Source organism: Oryctolagus cuniculus, chromosome 3 (assembly GCF_964237555.1).
Source record: "Oryctolagus cuniculus chromosome 3, mOryCun1.1, whole genome shotgun sequence".
NCBI lineage: Eukaryota > Metazoa > Chordata > Mammalia > Lagomorpha > Leporidae > Oryctolagus > Oryctolagus cuniculus.
The window spans coordinates 38110933-38128475 of record NC_091434.1 but is presented as its reverse complement, the minus strand read 5'-3'; the positions used below and the strand labels follow the sequence as shown (position 1 = coordinate 38128475).

Genomic DNA, 17543 nt, shown 5'->3' with positions numbered 1-17543 from the left:
TAGATAAGGATTTAGAATCTGCCTCCTCATTAAAACGTCTCCACTTATTTTTTTAACCTGTTTTCATCACTATCTGAGCAGACCTCAACATTTTGTCATTGACAATAAAGATCTGTCACAGCATATTTTGAAACTGTATACATGCTTACTAAAGAATAATTCATTTTGTATCTTCAAATAAGCAGGAAAAAGAAACCCATAAGGCATGTGCAATTGACTTTCCTCCAAGGACACTTGGGAAGTGAAAAGTTCCTGTGTTGCCTTCAGAGCCAGTTGTTTAAAATGAGTATCTCTGTTTGTGCCGACAAACAGGCTTCCTTCTAAGAGCAGCCAGTTAGAAAGGCGCTCTGTGTCTGTGGAGTCTCAGAAAACCAGGTTGTGTTGCTTTTACAACTTATTCTCAGAAATTCTGAACCTCATCATAGCTTCCTAACACTCGGGTCTGTGTTCTGCTTTGGGACACGTCTCCAAACACCACTAACTCCACTCTCTGTTCTCCTTCTCCCCTGCGTGGCTCAGCACACAGACCTGGCCCAGTACATGTCTCAGCACCCCGGGGGGCTCCATCCTCACAACGTCAGGGTGAGTATTGCCGGGTCAGGGCTCTCTTCTGGCTGACCCACAGCGCGGGAATTTTGGCATGGATGGCTGTGCCACAGCAAAGTCCCTGCATGCTGAAGCAGCAGCTAGACTCCACGCACATCCTGGAGCAGAGCTAAAGAGCTGTCCCTCAAACGCGGGGCAACGTCTAGCTGTTTCCTGCACAGCCTAACCCGCCATCATGCACATGTGTCTTTAAAAGTCTAAACTCATGAAAAAGAATCACATTTAAAGGAAAGACATAAAGCTAGGCTATCACAAAATAAACAGCTTCATCATGGCATACTATTGCTATCTATGATCGAGTTTGCGCTTCCTGTTCAATAGATCCTGTTATACAGGAGAGCCTAACTTCCATTTTTTCCATCATTAAAGTAAGAATAATAATAGCAATATGCCGTTATTTAGCCATGCTTCTACATCTGTTATAAATTTTAGAAACCATTTGTATTTCATATTTTTCATTCCCTAAGCTTTTATTGGCATTAATTAATTGACTGGCTCTTAAAAATAACCATATGACATTTGTATATGCTGTATTTATTCTTTTAATAATAAATAATATTTATGTACTCATTCACTTAAGAATTATTTATTGAGTACTTGGTGCTATATTCATTTCTGGGGTTTCAGTAATGAGTAAGTTGTGTTTCTTGTTTTCAATGAACTTCAAGTCCAGTAAGATATATGGTCTTCAATAGGCAGTGAGTAGCCGAGTGCTAAGGCCAGGTTAACCAAGAATACTATGGGAACACAGGACCTAACCCAGTCTTGGAGGAAAGGGTTTGGAAAAGAAGACCGGAGGACAAGGTGGAGAGGAGAGTGAGGAGCATCTTTAGTAGCTGTGTGAACAGGACAGAGAGCTCCGCCAGGAAGCCAGGAGGGCACATGTAGCAGTGGGGGTGGAGGAAGGGAGGAGAGAGGAAGCAGACCATTAAGTCATCTGCCAGATCATGGATTTTTTTTTTTTTTTTACAGTGATTGAATAGAAGAGCAGAGCAGGTAGACGTCTGGCTTGATTCAGAACTGGGATTTTGCCAGATATGTGAGAGGAAGAAACGACTGGGCAAGAGGGTTGAGCAGATTGTCCAGAGAGAGGGTAAAGTGATGAGCAGTGGCTTCCAGACGGAGTCTAAGGTGGGGAGGGAGGTAAAGACAAGCAGGCTGCTCAGAGTGGAGGGGCGCGTGGAAGGGTCAGGGAGCCGGAGGTGCTGACTGAACAAAGGGGAGGCTGCAGAAAAAATAAGTGAGAAAGCTCTTCAGGCTGGCGGACTCTCAATACCAGAAAGCAGGCTAACTGTTTAGGGCACAGAAACGTAGAAGCCCTGACCCCTCCCCTACAGGGTCTTACAGCCCAAAATAGGAGATAAAAATATATACCTGAGCCGATGTCATGGCACAGTAGGTTAAGCCTCTGCTTACAATGCTGGCATCCTATATAGGAGCGCTAGTTGGAGTCCCAGCGGCTCCACTTCCAATCCAGCTCCCTGCTAATGAGCCTGGGAGGCAGCAGATGATGATTCAAGTACTTTGGTCCCTGCCATCCAAGTGGAAGACCAAGATGGAGTTCCTGGCTCTTAGCTTTAGCCTGGTCCAGACTTGGCTGTTGGCAGCTATTTGAGGAGTGAACCAGTACATGCAAGATATTTCTTTCCCTCTCTTGCTTTCTCCACCTTTCAAATACCAGATGTACATACTCCAGGGGTGGCCATTTTGGCTGAGTGGTTAGGGTTCCCACGTCCTACATCAGAGGACCTGGATTCAGTTCCCACCCCAGCATCTGACTCCAGTGTTCCTGCAAATGTCCACCTTGGGAGGCGGTGGTGATGGCTCAAGTACTTGGGTTACTACTGCCCACACAGAAGAAACCTGAAATGCATTCCCAGTTCTCAGTCTAGCCCTGGCCCAGCCCCAGCCCCAGCCCTTGTGGGCACTGGGGTGATGAACCAGTGGATAGGAGCTTTGTCTCTCTCTCCCTCTGAGATGTAGGTGCTATTGGTGAGAAGTTGTAATGGCCTAAGTTGTGGCAGCCACAGTAAGAAAGGGAAGGAAGGTGAGAAACAATAACCAAGAGGAGTTCAGCCAGAAGTTAATGACTAACCGGGCATGACGTAGAAAAAGAGGGGGCCTAACACGACTGCCTTTGAGCTTGGTTGACCAGGAGAACTCTAGCTCTATTAACAGAAGTAGGAGAGGCTGGTTTGGAGAGAAAGAGGGAGTCCTGTTTTAGATATGCAGAGCACCTAATGAAGATGAGATGTCCAAAGGGAAGTAAAGGAACAGCAGGCCACTGGAGAAGAGACTGGTGCTCCGGTTGGGGGGTATAGGAGCTGGAAATGTAGACTTGAGGGAATTAGCACACGGGGTTTGATGGCCAAGGTAGGAGGGTAGACAACCAAAAGAAGAAAAGGGAAGAGGACTGATGGTGGCCTGTGACCACCGGGAGCAGGTGGCTGAGGGGGACTGAAGAAGCAGTTGGTGGAGCTGAGGAAGCTGGCCAGATGTGACCTCCAAGGTGATAGGGAGGCAACAGCTGTGATCGGGGTGCTCCCGTCTTCAGTGGATGATGGAGAGCAATGAGGAGTTCACAGATGATGGTGAGGAGGAAGACATGGCTGGATGGCATGGAAATCCAGGGACCGGGGCTTTTACTTAAGGATAAAGAAGTAATGGTTTTAAAGTGATCTTGGGGGCGCCGGTGCTGTGGCATAGTGGGTAAAGCTGCCACCTGCAGTGCCGACATCACATATGGGCACAGGTTTGAGTCCTGGCAGCTCTCTGCTATGGCCTGGGAAAGCAGTAGAGAGGACCCAAGTCCTTGGGCCCCTGCACCCACATAGGAGACCCAGAAGAAGCTCCTGGCTCCTAGCTTCGAATCGGCGCAGCTCTGGCCGATGCAGCCAATTGGGGAGTGAAACAGCAGATGGAAGACCTCTCTCTCTCTGCCTCTCCTTCTCTCTCTTTGTAACTCTTTCAAATAAATAAATAAATCTTTAAAAAAAAAAAAAAAAAGAGTGATCTTGGATAATGGAGAGGCCACTTACTCCCCAACCTTGCAGTGAAAAATAGCATCCACTTGATACTACTTCAGGGAAGCAGGGAGTTCAAGGTGTCATTTAAGGAAGGAACTTCCAAGAAAATTCCCAGTAACTTAAGCAGTTTTAAAAACAGGACTGAGGAGTTCAGCCTGAACAGTGACAAGGTTTGGGAGCCAGAGGAGCAACAGATACTGAGTTAAACGACAGGAAGTGCAGAGCAGACAGGGGCTGGGCTCATGGGGGTGTGGGGTTGGCGTGAAGTGTAAGAGGCTTATGCTTGCAGTAGTGACCAAGGAAGCCAGGCTGGGAGTCCCAGCCAGAGCTGGAGCCCCCTGCTGGGTGCAAGGACTGGGGTTTCCCTACAAGGGCTTGGCTGGCTGATCTGATTGTTTTCCAGGCGCTCCTGGCCTAGATGGCAGCGGCCCAACCGGATTATTTGCTTACTGAACACCTTATTGTGTGGGAACCAGGTCTAAGCCCTAGGGTAGGGCAAGCCTCCCTGGAAAGAGTCACCCACGGTAGGGCGGGTTTGGTGCTGGCTGAGAAAACACCAACGGTGTTTTGAGGGAGTAAACAGGGAAGCCCCTGCAGCGTTGAGAGAGGAAGGTACGCAGGTTGTGAGGGAAGAAAGTGCGGGGGTGGTGAGGTTGGTCAGCTGAGCCCCAGTGGTGCACCACTTAAAAATGGCAGAAAGAAAGCGATAGAGCCGCAAGGTGGCCTGTGGTGGGTGGGCAGGGCCAATCAGCGAGTAGGGTCTGCACTGCAGGCATGAAAGGCTTTTCAAAGCGACCCACTAAGAAATTCCATCTCTGACCCAGCTAGCCCGCTGGCCTTCCCTGTGTCTCTTAATGTTTCCATTGTTTTCTCCAGTGTCTCAGGGTGATGTAGATGTAGTGGAATCATGCAGGTTTGAATTTGAGTCTTGGCCATGACTCTTCATGGATCTGTTTTATTTTTTTCTTTTACTGATGTATTTATTTATTTGAAAGGCAAAGTGACACAGAGGAGAGGCAGAGACAGAGAGAGAGAGAGATCTACCATCCACTGGTTCACTCCCTAATGGGACCCAAGCACTTGGACCTTCTGCATTGGCAGGTGCATTGGCAGGAAGCTAGATTGGAAGTGGGGTCTAGACTTGAACTTGACCTTGATATGGGATGCCAACATTGCAAGCAGCAACTCAACCCACTGCACCACCCCGCAGGCCCCACACTGGTTTTCTTCTCTTTATACTGAGGACAAGCATGTCTTCCCCAGCACTGATGTCCTCACTGGTCCTCTCTGCTGTCCCTCATCTGTCTTCATCCGCCTCTTTCCTCATCTCTGTCTTGGGGTCTCTGGGTCCATATTCTTGTTTCTGACCGGAGAAGGAATTCAAGGCTCAGATGCACATAGAGGTCATCAGAGAAGCAAGACTTACTTGCATGCAAAGTCCAGGTACACATTCAAGAGAGACTTGCATTCAGTGAGGTTCAGGCCATCCATCTCTTTATATGAACTGGAGGTATAGGGTGTGAATTCTGAGGCAGGGTTTACTTGAATATTCATAAGGGGCGGGGTTTTGAGATAGGACTGCTGCCTATTTTTTGTGCTTTCTTGGAAATCTCAGAAATGTCATGACATCAGGCGCGTGATGGGAGTGGAGTGTCGGCCATGGTAGTTTTATTAGAATGATCTTATAATTAGCTAAAGGTCATGGCAGGAAGGCAGCCAGCACTATGTAGGTTATTTTTAGCCATTGTTGGCTCCCAGCAAAACCTCAAAAACTGTAGTTTTCCACTACACAGAAGGGAGGGAGGGTTTGGGCTCGGATGGTAGACCGGGCCGCAGTGCAGGTGGGGCTGCAGCGGTAGGCTGGTGACCTCAGCTCCTCCTTGCTAGCTACCCCCTTGCCTATATCAGTTTTGCATTGAAAACCATATTTCAACACATACTATATAGTACTTTATCTTTTACCTAGAATTTAGTTGGCTCTTTATCTTGCCTTTTCCCTGAACATTTGTGTTTAAAACTAATTGGAAGATTTAAAGGGCAGTAACGAAATTTTGTACTTTGGTAGCTGAGCGGTTTGAGGAATGATCAAATGAACAGTGTGCGTGATTGAAGCACCAGGAAGTGTTAGGGAGACTCGTAGAACCAATGAACAGCGGACGTGGGATTCACAGGAAATTGTCCGCTTCCTTAAGTGGCTTTGTGACCCTGAAGTGCACACTGCGTGGAACCCACACAGTCACAGGTGCACCGTGGAAAGGAAACTTCCGGCTCGCATGGCCCGTGTTGCTCATGAACTTGGCTCCAGGTCTCTGCTCTGTTGCTCTCTGTCCTAGCATCCTGAGGTTCCTCTCTCCAAGAGCCCATGGGGTCGGGGCGGGGGTCGGGGGTGGAGGTAGGGGGGTGGATTGATCCACACAGCCCTGCATCTGCCATTTTGCCTGTGTCCTCACGAAGGCTAGGGCTGGCTCTCTCTTTCCTAAACTGCCGGAACACGTTCTCAGTTGGCATAGCTCTTTGTAAACACTAATGTTGCCGTTTGAATTCTCATTTGCCAGTGGCACTGAAAAAGAGCAGAAGACACTTAGAACACTGAGCTTTCTGTCTTTTTCCTCCTAAGCTTCTATATTGCTGGAGACCTGGTCACATCTTCAGCTTCCGTGCTTCATAACCACATGAAACATTTTATAATTGGAACCCAGAATGTATTTTTCCTGTTTCCCCCTCCCCCCACTACCACCTCTCCTCTCCTTGCCGCGCCTCGCCTCTCCCCTCCTCTCCCCTCCCCTCTCCTCTCTTCTCCTCTCCTCTCCCTACTGTTGATTCTTTATTTTCCTTTGATTTTTTTTTTTTTTGGAGGAAGAGAAACTCCTAATCTCTTTTGGTCTCTCTTTCCTGTTAATCTGTATGTATGTTTCTCTTGTTTTCAACTTTGAATGTAAGACTTTAAAAACAGGTTTACAAAGATAATGATTCCTTTATTTCCTAAAACCACCTAAGGATATATTTCCCGGTCTGGTCTCCTTGTGTTGTGTTTTTAAAAGGGTTTCGTATCAGAGCCTGGAAAACTTAAACAGTTGTAAACTTTAGAATCTCATTTCCAGGTCAACTTTGATCTTATATGCCAAGTCCATCAGTGGGGGCAAAAATTAAATCTTTCACATCTAAATCAATAGCTAGTGTTCCAACGGAGACTTCAAAGTTCCTCTTCAGATTTTTAAGGAAGGGTAATTCCTCCAGTATCAAAGAAAGGAGATATCAGGAAAAGCCAGCCTGTCTTTGTTTAGGACATTAGTCGAGTTACTTGATTTTTCTTGTCCTTTTTTTTTTTTTTTCTCTCTGAATGCAAAATCTTTTTTGGGGGGGAGGGTGTCTCTCAAGAGATACTTTTACTATAGTGTTTCAAATGACTGTTTTTGATTTAGAGAGAAATCAACACATAGTGGCTCAAATCTCCTTAGCTATGGTGCTCATTGCTTCCAGCTTTTCATGTTTCAACTTCTGCGGGGCCTGGCATATATCCACCACCAACACGTTCTGCACAGGGATCTGAAACCTCAGAACTTGCTCATCAGTCACCTGGGAGAGCTCAAACTGGCTGATTTTGGTGAGTCGCCCCTCGGGTCTCCTGCTGGGCTGCGAACAATGCTGCTTTTGTGTGCTCTTGTTTAAAGCTTTGGCTGGGTCTGGCCTTTGAACACTGGCGGGCCTGGGAATGTGAGACTTCCAGAGGGTATCAGGCTACGGAGCAGGAAATGGGAGGCAAGAAGCAGAGTGAGATGGGTGCTTCCAAGGAATCCATCAAGGCCCAGCCTGGACAGATGCCCCAAACTGGGGCACCCCTCCAGCCCCCTTGTCATTGTTGGTACAGAGACATTTATAGAGTGAACTGAGCTCAGTAGGCTCCCTAAATCTGAGCGCATACATAAATTCTATCAGAACAGATCAAGGTTATCCCAGAATGGCAGGATGAAAAGGCTAACTCCAGATGGGAGCGTGGACTCCTGCAGGAAAGACAGCTCAGGACACCTGCTCCCGGGGCCTGCTCGTCTGTGTGAAGGTTACTGTGTGGAATCCTGAAGCTCCCATTCCTATCAAAGAGCTTTCCTCTCGGTATCACGGTCTCTCTCCATTTTAACACTTAACCACAGCTTGTAATTATATTCGCACACAGGCACACCCGTGCATATGTGTAAACACATAGAACTGTATGCATAGTCACGCACACACAGATATCTGTTCTGCAAAAAGTTCATGGGAAATGGAATGAAATAGAAGAAGTTTATTTCGGTGCAAACATTTTTGAAATTGTGCAAAGAGTCTTCAGAAACTTCATGAAAAGTGTATATTATTTTAAAAGACTATGCATGGATTTCAAATGCTTTAAATTTTTATTTATTTCTTTCCATTTTATTTGAAAGGCAGTAAGAAAGAGAAACAGAGAGATCTCTCATTCCCTGGTTCACTCCCCAAATGCCTGCAACAGCCAGGGCTGGGCCAGGCTGAAACCGGGAGTCTAGAACTCCATTCTGGTCTCCCACATGGGTGACAGGGGCCCAAGCATTTGAGCTATCACTTGCTGCTTCCCAGGCTGTGCATTAACAGAAGGTTGGAGGCCAGCGCTGTGGCCTAGTGGGTAAAGCCACCTCCTGCAGTGCCGGCATTCCATATGGGCGCCAGTTCAAGTCCAGGCTGCTCCACTTCTGATCCAGCTCTCTGCTATGGCCTGGGAAAGCAGTAGAGGATGGCCCAAGTCCTTGGGCCCCTGCACCCACGTGGGAGACCCAGAAGAAGCTCCTGAGTGCTGGCTTCAGATCTGCAGCCTCTAGCCATTGCAGCCAACTGGGGAGTGAACCAGCAGATGGAAGACTTCTCTCTCTTTCTGCATCTCCTCTCTCTGTAACTCTTTCAAGGAAATAAAGAAATCTTTAAAAAAATAAAATAAAATAAAATAAAATAAAATAAAAAACAAAGAAAGAAAGGAAGGAAGGAAGCAAGCAAGCAAGCAAGCAGGAGGATGGATTGGAAGCAGAATATCCAGAACTCAAACCAGGCATCCTGCTATGGGATGTGGGCATCCCGAATGGCAACATAACTGTTACATCAAACACCCACCCCCAAAAGTGTTTGTACCAAAATAAACATTTTTTCATTTCATTTTCCAGTGAACTTTCGGAAGTACCTCTGTGTGTATATGTAATGATTTTGTCTCCTCCACTAAACTGTGAGCATTGTGAGGGCGGCCTGGGTCTGCTTCTGCTTAGGATTGCATCACCAGTGCCTGGTACCAGAACAGGAGCTCAGTACATACCTGTTGCCACGCCGGTTCCATGGAGGCTGAGGAACCGCTCCTCTCGGTTTGGCACATGTCAAATGGTGATCCATGGCTGCAGTACTGAGTTAGTACAGAACTGAGTGCGTTCCTTCATCCTAACATGCAAACACTTAACACGCCTTTGTCAGTTGTGCGTGTCTATGAAGGTTTCCCTGACCACAGATCATCCGATTCTGTGAGACACGCAGTCAGCTGACCCAAGTACTCTGATTTTGCAGAGAAGCACCTGAGAGAAACTCACCTCGGCTTCTCCCGAACTAATCTGGAGCCATTCTCCCCTGCCTCTCTCTACCAAACTAGAGGATCTTGAACTGCTGTGTAGTCATGAGCTGAGTTCAGTCACTGCCACAAAGACCCCAAATTACTGAGGGGCACCTTGCTAGCAGCTTAACTTTGTCTTGCATAACAGCCCTGACCTAAGCAGCCAGAGCATTTGTGATGGTCTTGGGATATCTTGGCCTGGGTTCCTTCCGCCACATGGCTCCAAGGCACTAGGTCATTCCTACACCAACGTATTTCAAGATGTCTGCTCTCCTCGTCACAGTCCAGAGAATGAGAGAAGCAGACTGGCTAACCCCTCCATGAAGGGCATCACTCAGCACCTTCTTTCATGTCATATAGACAAGAACTTGGTCACCTGACCACACTGAGCTGCCAGGAAAGCCAGGGCTAGCTGAGAGCAGGCCAAGAGGGAGAAGCCTACTTAATGAAGTAGCATACGAGGGTCAGGATAGCCGAGTCGTTCTGCTGGGAGCACCCAAGTGTGTGCACTATTTTTGACATGTTGCTAACCTGTCAGTTATCCTCTCCCTCATGATGGTGCCTCCCCCAGGAAGGCCCAGGACATTAGAGTCTGTGCTTTTCCCCTTGGGACAGGTCTTGCTCGGGCCAAGTCCATTCCCAGCCAGACGTACTCTTCCGAAGTGGTGACCCTCTGGTACCGGCCTCCTGATGCTTTGCTGGGAGCCACTGAGTATTCCTCTGAGCTGGACATATGGTAAGAGCTATGCCAAGGATGTGCAGAGAATGTGGGTCGTCCCATGCATGAGGGTCGCTTTCTCACCTGGATGACATGTTTAACAGTAGTTCTAACGATGACGATCACTAATATTAACATAGAGAAACATAAGGTGCTTTCAGATACATCTCATTGGATTTTTGCAATCATTTGATGACTTTGTTACAGTTGAAGAAGCTGAGACCCAGAGCAGTGTTGGCCAAAGCCCCTCTGACCCCAGCGCGCTTCCTGCCACCCTCCTCCTCCCAGCTCCCCTCTTCTGTCCTTGGCCTTTTGTCCTCCTTGACTCCTTGTCCTCAGAGAAGCACACCTGCACCTCCAAATCATAGTGCGTGCGCACACTCACACGTGCCCAAGCGGTTCAGAGCCGGGTGCAAAAGCCATAGAGATCAAGATTTGCAAGACTCGATTTTCATGCCAATTTGATTTTTTTTTTAATATTTATTTATTTATTTATTTGAAAGCAGAGTTACAAGGGCCGGTGCCTGCGGCGCCAGCATACCATATGGGCACCAGGTTGTAGTCCCAGTTGTTCCTCTTCCAGTCCAGCTCTCTGCTGTGGCCCGGGAAGGCATTGGAGGATAGCCCAAGTGCTTGGGCCCTGCACCCGCATGAGAGACCTGGAGGAGGCACCTGGCTCCTGGCTTCAGATCGGTGCAGCTCCAGCCGTGGCGGCCATTTGGGGAGTGAACCAACGGATGGAAGACCTCTCTTTCTCTCTCTCTCTCACTGTCTGTAACTCTACCTGTCAAATAAGTAAATAAAAATCTTATTAAAAAAAAAAAAAGCAGAGTTACAGATAGGCAGAAACACACACAGAGAGGGTCTTCCATCCACTGGTTCCCTCCCCAGATGGCCACAATGGCTGGAGCTGTACCAATCCAAAGTCAGGAGCCAAGAGCCTCCTCCAGGTCTCCCGTGCAGGAGCAGGGGCCCAAGCACTTAGGCCATGTTCCACTGCTTTTCCAGGCCAGCAGAGAGCTGAATTAGAAGTGGAGCAGCCAGGACTTGACCCGGTGCCCATATGGGATGCCAGCACTGCAGGCAGCAGTCTCACCTGCTATGCTACAGCACCAGCTCCACCAATTTGATCTCTAATCAATATCCTGGCTTCTGTTATCTTCAAAAAATCACATATCCATATTGTGTTTGTGTATCTTCATTTTAAAAATGAGAGTAATTGGGGGGCAGCGCTGTGGCTCACTTGGTTAATCCTCTGCCTGCGGCGCCAGCATCCCATATGGGCGCCGGTTCTAGTCCCAACTGCTCCTCTTCCAGTCCAGCTCCCTGCTGTGGCCCGGGAGTGCAGTGGAGGATGGCCCAAGTGCTTGGGCCCTGCACCCATATGGGAGACTGGAAGGAAGCACCTGGCTCCTGGCTTCAGATCGGTGCAGTGCCGGCCATAGCGGCCATTTGGGGAGTGAACCAACAGAAGGAAGACCTTTCTCTCTGTCTCTCTCTCTCACTGTCTATAACTCTACCTGTCAAATAAAAAAAAATCTTTAAAAAAAAAAAATGAGGGTAATAAATTCCCCCATCAGAGTTCCATGGGACTGCAGCGCAACTCTCAGAAGCAGAGAGGTGCTGTCAGTGGCACCGTATCGCCGGGAGACGCTCAGATTGCTGGGGCCCACAGCGAGCCTGGGATCTCGGGTCTCGCCTGTCTACAACAGTGGTAGTCAAGATCTGGATCTGATTCCTGCAGATAGCCCAGTCATTTGAGGGCCACAGGTAGATGGCGTGTGTGGTGACCTTACAGAACCAGCAACTGGCAACCTCAGAGGTAATGAAATCTATGGACTTCTTACAATGCCTTGGAAGAAAGGGTTTATATAAACACAAAGCCCGGTTTTTAAAAACCCATAACAAATTGAAAAAGGAAAGAAAACAGCGTCCTAAGAAAGCTTTGCAGACATTTTCCTCCAGTGAGTCTGGAGTCACTGATTTCTGATACCCGGTACCATTTCTGGAAATATCACCTGCTAGTCACAGCCCTGTTGCACCTGTCAGCTCACACAGCCCTGCGCTGTCACTTCAAAGGCCTTCAGCAGGCTCCGGCTCCCTCAGCTCGTAATGATGTCTTCCTGACAGTGCTCCACAGGCAGAGTGAAACTTCCACCCATCAATTTCAAACTGTGTTTTATTATGGAATATTTAAAGCTTTCAAAAACACATACGATATATTACATAGATCAGTGATCCTCAACCAGGGGCAATTTTGCCCCCCAGGGAACATTTGGCAATATCTGGAGAGATTTTTTTGGTTGTTGTCATAGCCACTGACAATAATGGGTACAGGCCAAAGATCTACTGAACATCCTACAATGCAAAGGACGGCTCTCCATAAAAAAGGTTTATCCAAGCCCAAACGTCAGTTGTGTCAGGATTGAGAAAGATGATGTAGATTAGGAAGCAAAATAAAGTGAATTCTGTAAACCCACACCAGTGTAGCAACCAGAAACACTGTGAGACAGACTTGGGTCCCTTCTCCATCAACCTGTCCCTTCAGCACCCCTACCAAGGGGCTTCTACTAAGTTATCATTACTCTTCCTCTTGATATTTCGGCCACCAACACCTTAACCCTCTTAAAATAATATTTTTACATTTTATATGTAGTCTAAAAAATATTTGTTTCACCTGTTTTCCAGCTTTTATATGAATAGTATTATATCTTATTTAGTCCTCTGTGGCTTGCTTTTTTCACTCAATCTATTTCTAAGATTCATCTACACTGCTCTACGTAGCTATAATTTCTTGCCTTTTGATGAGCATGTCAGTTATCTAGTTTGATTTTTGTTTTGTTCTATTTGTTTCTGGTATTTTGAACAACTCAAAATTTATACTGAAGAATTTCTCTGGGGGACAGGCATTAGGCATACTAAGTTAAGCCACTACTTCCAACTCTTGCATCCCATATTGGAGTGCTAGCTCCAGTCCCAGCTGTTCTGCTTCCAACCTAACCTCCTGGTAGCAGCCCAAGTATTTGGGCCCCTGCCACTCTTGTGGGAGATAGGGATGGAGTTTCTGGCTCCTGGCTTCAGCCTGGCCCAGATATGACTGTTGAGTTCATTTGGGGAGTGAACCAGTGGATGCAAGATTTCCTCTCACTCTCTATTTCACTCTGCCTTTCACATAAATAAATAAACCTCTTTAAAAAAAGTCTCTAAGCTACTTACTTAGGGGTAGATTTACTGTATCCCAAGGTATGTGAATGCTGAACTTCATAAAACAGTACTAATTTGGCTTCCAAAGTGATTGTAGCAGTGGACACACCGGCAATGTGTTATGGTTCCTTATTCACATCTACACCAACTTTGTCACGTCAGATTTCTTAATTTCTGCTACTCAGGTGTGTAGAGCAATATCTAAATTTACATTTTCCTCATTATTACTGAAGTTGGACATATTTTTAGCGATTATTTCCCATTTGTGTTCCCTGTTCTGTGAAATACTTGTGTCTGTTCAATTTCAGTTGGCTTCACTGTCTCTGTCTTCCTCCATCTCTGTCTTTCTTTATTGACTTACAGGAGCTCTTCACAGTCCTGCATACTAATCTTTTATCAATTACGTGTACAAGTAGCCCCTCCCAGTTCAAGGCTTGTTTTCATATCTTGATGTTATCTTTTTCAACACATTTAATTTTAGTATTATTGACATATCAGTCTTTTCTTTTATGGTTAGTCTTTTTTGTTTCTTGTTTTAAAATCATTCTTTTTTTCCTAAAGTTAGAATATTATCCAGTGCATTCTTTAAAAGGCTGTAAAGTTTTTCCTTTCACTTTAATTGTATTTATTTATTCCTTTGAAAGGCAGAGACAGAGATTGACATAGAGATAAAGATAAAGATGGAGATGGAGATAGTCTTCCATCTACTGCTTCCTTCCCTGAAATGCCTTCAACATTCAGGGCTGGGCCAGTCCAATGGTAAGAGCCAGGAATTTAATCCAGGTCTCCAGGTACCCAATTACTGGATATCACCTCTGTCTGCCAGGGCGCACACTGGCAAGAAGCTGGATCAGAACCAGAACTGGGCCTCAAACCAAGCCCTCCAGTATGGGATGTGAGCATCCCAAGTGGTGTCTTAACTGCTGGGCCAAATGTAGTACCTCTCCTTTCACTTTAAATCTCTATTATATTGAGATTGACTTTGCATCTGCTAACTAGTTGTCTCACCTCAGTTCTTCAGTGATGGGCCATACCAAATGTTAAATGTTAAGTTCCCAAAAAAGCATAGATCTGACTCTAGGCTCTCCTTTCTGTTCCACTAGCATCAATTTATAACAATGCCACCACTATTAATTTCTATAGGCTTATAGTAATAGTTGCTATTTTGTAGGACAAGTCTTTCCACTTACTTCAACCCTTTCCTCAGAGTATTTTCCCTTCTAAGTTTCCATATAAACTGTAGATTCAGTGCTTCAGATTTCATGAAAGATCTTAGTAGCATTTACTGAAACTGCATGGAAATTATAGAACAATTCAGGATGATTAACATCTCTATTGTATTGTCTTCCAATTTTTGCGCATGGCTTTGCTCCATCTGTTTGGTGCTTCTTTGATGACTTTCAGTAAAGTTTTATTACTTTTTTTCCTAAGGTCTTATCCATTGACAGCAAAGGTTCTTGCAAGTCTGTTTCATTGTCTGTTATTTCTTTTGGTTGTTGCACATGCCTTTTTTTTTTTTTCAATGTGTGTTGAGTTGTTTTTGGCAGTCATATGCTAATTTGCCTTGGAATTTATTTAAGGGATATCTTTGAGGCCATGCACATGATGGTTTCCTCAGAGAGAATTTGGTGAAGCCAGGTATGCATTTTTTAAGAGAACTTTATTATTGCACTTGACATAAGTGTTGGTCTACCACCTAGATCTTGATTTCTTTATACCATTCTATACTAAGAAGAACTAAACATTTTTGAAGAACTGTTGCTGTGGATTCGTTCTGAGAGAAGTGTGGTGGGGGCAAGAGGTGCAGAGTCACCACACAGACACACAGACACCGGGAGTCTGGTGAAAGTGGGCTAGAGGGGAGCAGTTCGCAGTTGATACAGCAGCTTATATAGCCGAGGCAGCCAATCCGGTCAAGGGGTGGTTTATGCTGTAACCAATCACTACCTGTTGCCAGGCAGGCTCCTGTGCCAGGTGGGTCCCGAAGCCATTTCCTGAGTAACTGACGCTCGCTCACCAGTGCCATCTTGGCACAGCCTTCTCATTCCACCACAAAGCGTTCTGATTCTAAGGCTGGTGCAGGAAAGTAGAAAATAAGCATGGATGACTTCCTAAAGAGATCACAAAACATGGGAAGCAATTTGAAGAGGCTTCCATTGGCCAAATCTGAAATAATTTGAGGAAGAAAGTAAATGATAAGAGCAATGCATTTTTTTAAAGATTTATTTATTTTTTTATTTGAAAGGCAGAATTACAGAGAGACAGAAGCAGAGGCAGAGAGAGAGATATAGGTCTTCCATCCACTGTTCACTTGCCAAATGGCCACAGGCCAGGAGCCAGGAGCTTCTTCCAGGTCTTCCGTGGGTGCAGGAGCCCAAGAACTATGGCCATCCCAGGCCATAGCAGAGAGATGGATCAGAAGTGGAGCAGTCAGAACTTGAACTAGCACCCATATGGGATGCCAGCACTGTAGGCGGTGGCTTTACCCGTTATGCCATAGCACCAGCCCCGAGAGCAATGCATTATAACCCATCACATAAGATAAGAATACAGAACTCCATACTGAAACTAGCTAGCTAGAGAGCTGAGAAAACACCTCCTAACAGTAGACTGCAACTAGTAAAGGGAGAAGAAATGACAGTTTTAGAAAAATCACTATTTTGCATTCGATTTAGTAGTAATTGGTTGAAACCAGAGTCATCAGTACGAAACTAAAAGAGAAAAAAATAGATGAGCAATAAGACATTTCCATGGTCCCAAAGTACCTCTTCATAAAGAAAAAGTAGTGACTTGACAGTAGAGAAGCTTTTCATCACACCCAACTGATTAAACTTGATATTCTGAATGATGGGACCAATGTCCTGTGCTTCCTAATATGATGCACCGAGAAGATTACAGCATCATTTATGTGACATTCTTTAAAAAGAAAAACAGTATAACCTGCCTCTAATCATGAGAAAGCACTAAATAAACCCAGTTTAAGAGATAATTCTTTTTTTTTTTTTTTTTTTTTTTTTTTTTTTTTTGACAGGCAGAGTGGACAGTGAGAGAGAGAGACAGAGGGAAAGGTCTTCCTTTGCCGTTGGTTCACCCTCCAATGGCCGCCGTGGCCGGCGCACCGCGCTGATCCAATGGCAGGAGCCAGGTGCTTCTCCTGGTCTCCCATGGGGTGCAGGGCCCAAGCACCTGGACCATCCTCCACTGCACTCCCTGGCCACAGCAGAGAGCTGGCCTGGAAGAGGGGCAACCGGGACAGAATCCGGCACCCCGACTGGGACTAGAACCCAGTGTGCCGGCGCTGCAGGCGGAGGATTAGCCTAGTGAGCCGTGGCGCCAGCCTAAGAGATAATTCTACAAAGCAGCTGGCCTACACTCTTTAGAAGTGTCGAGGTTTGGGGCCAGTGTTGTATTGCAGTGGGTAAAGCTGCTGAGTGCAATGCCCGCATCCCATATGGGCACCAGTTCAAGACTGGGCTGTTTTACTTCTGATCCAGCTCCCGATCCAGCTCCCTGCTCATGCACCTGGGAATGCAGCAGATGGTGGCCTGAGTGCTTGGGCCCCTGCACCCATGTGGGAAACCCAGAATTCATGATTCCTGGCTTCAGATTCACCCAGCTCTGGCCATTGTGGCCATTTGGGAAGTGAACCAGGGGACGAAAGACCTCTCTCTCTCTCTCTCTCTCTCTCTCTCTCTGCCTCTCCTTCTCTCTCTGTATAACTCTGACTTTCAAATAAATAAATAAATCTTTTTTTTTTAAAAAAAAGAATGTTATTGGGACATTAGGTAAAATTTAAATATGGACAGTGGATTAAGTGATACTGATATTGTTAAGTTTCCTGATTTTGATAATTGCACTGTTATTATGAAAGAGAATGCTTTTATTCTTATAAGATTTTTATTTATTTGAAAGGCAGAGTTTGAGAGACAGAGACAGAGAGACAGAAAGCAAGGTCTTCCATTGCTGGTTCACTTCCCAAATGGCCACAATAACCAGAGGTGGGCATATCCAAAACCAGGAACCAAGAGCCTCTTCTGGGTCTCCCACATGAGTGCAGGGGCCCAAGCACATGGACCATCTTCTGCTGCTTTTCCAGGTGCATTAGCAGGGAGCTGGATCAGAAGTGGGGCAGCCAGGACTTGAACCCATGCCCATATGGTATGCTGGCACCACAGGCGGAGGCTTAACTCTTTATGCCACAACACCAATCCCAGAGAATGCTTTATTCTTAGAAAATACCATCATATGTATTTAGGGGTGAAGAGCCATGATATTTTCAATGTGTTCTCTAGTGTTTTAGCAAAAAATAGAATAATGAAATGGAAGTGGCAAAACATTAACAATGGACTAATCTGTTTGAAGGATTTAAGAGTTTTTTCTATTCTTATTGCAACTT

At 46.0% G+C, this 17543-nt stretch overlaps 1 protein-coding gene across 6 annotated transcripts in view; it reads left to right on the top strand.

Moving 5' to 3' along the window:
- The window catches only part of CDK15 (cyclin dependent kinase 15), a 105638-nt gene that overhangs the window by 32892 nt on the left and 55203 nt on the right, over positions 1-17543 (top strand). For all 6 annotated transcript variants that reach the window (XM_051849286.2, XM_070070379.1, XM_051849288.2 and 3 more), the window contains exons 6-8: positions 520-582; positions 7113-7236; positions 9841-9961. In XM_051849286.2, the coding sequence (XP_051705246.2) occupies positions 520-582; positions 7113-7236; positions 9841-9961 (308 nt within the window). The remainder of the gene's footprint in view (positions 1-519; positions 583-7112; positions 7237-9840; positions 9962-17543) is intronic.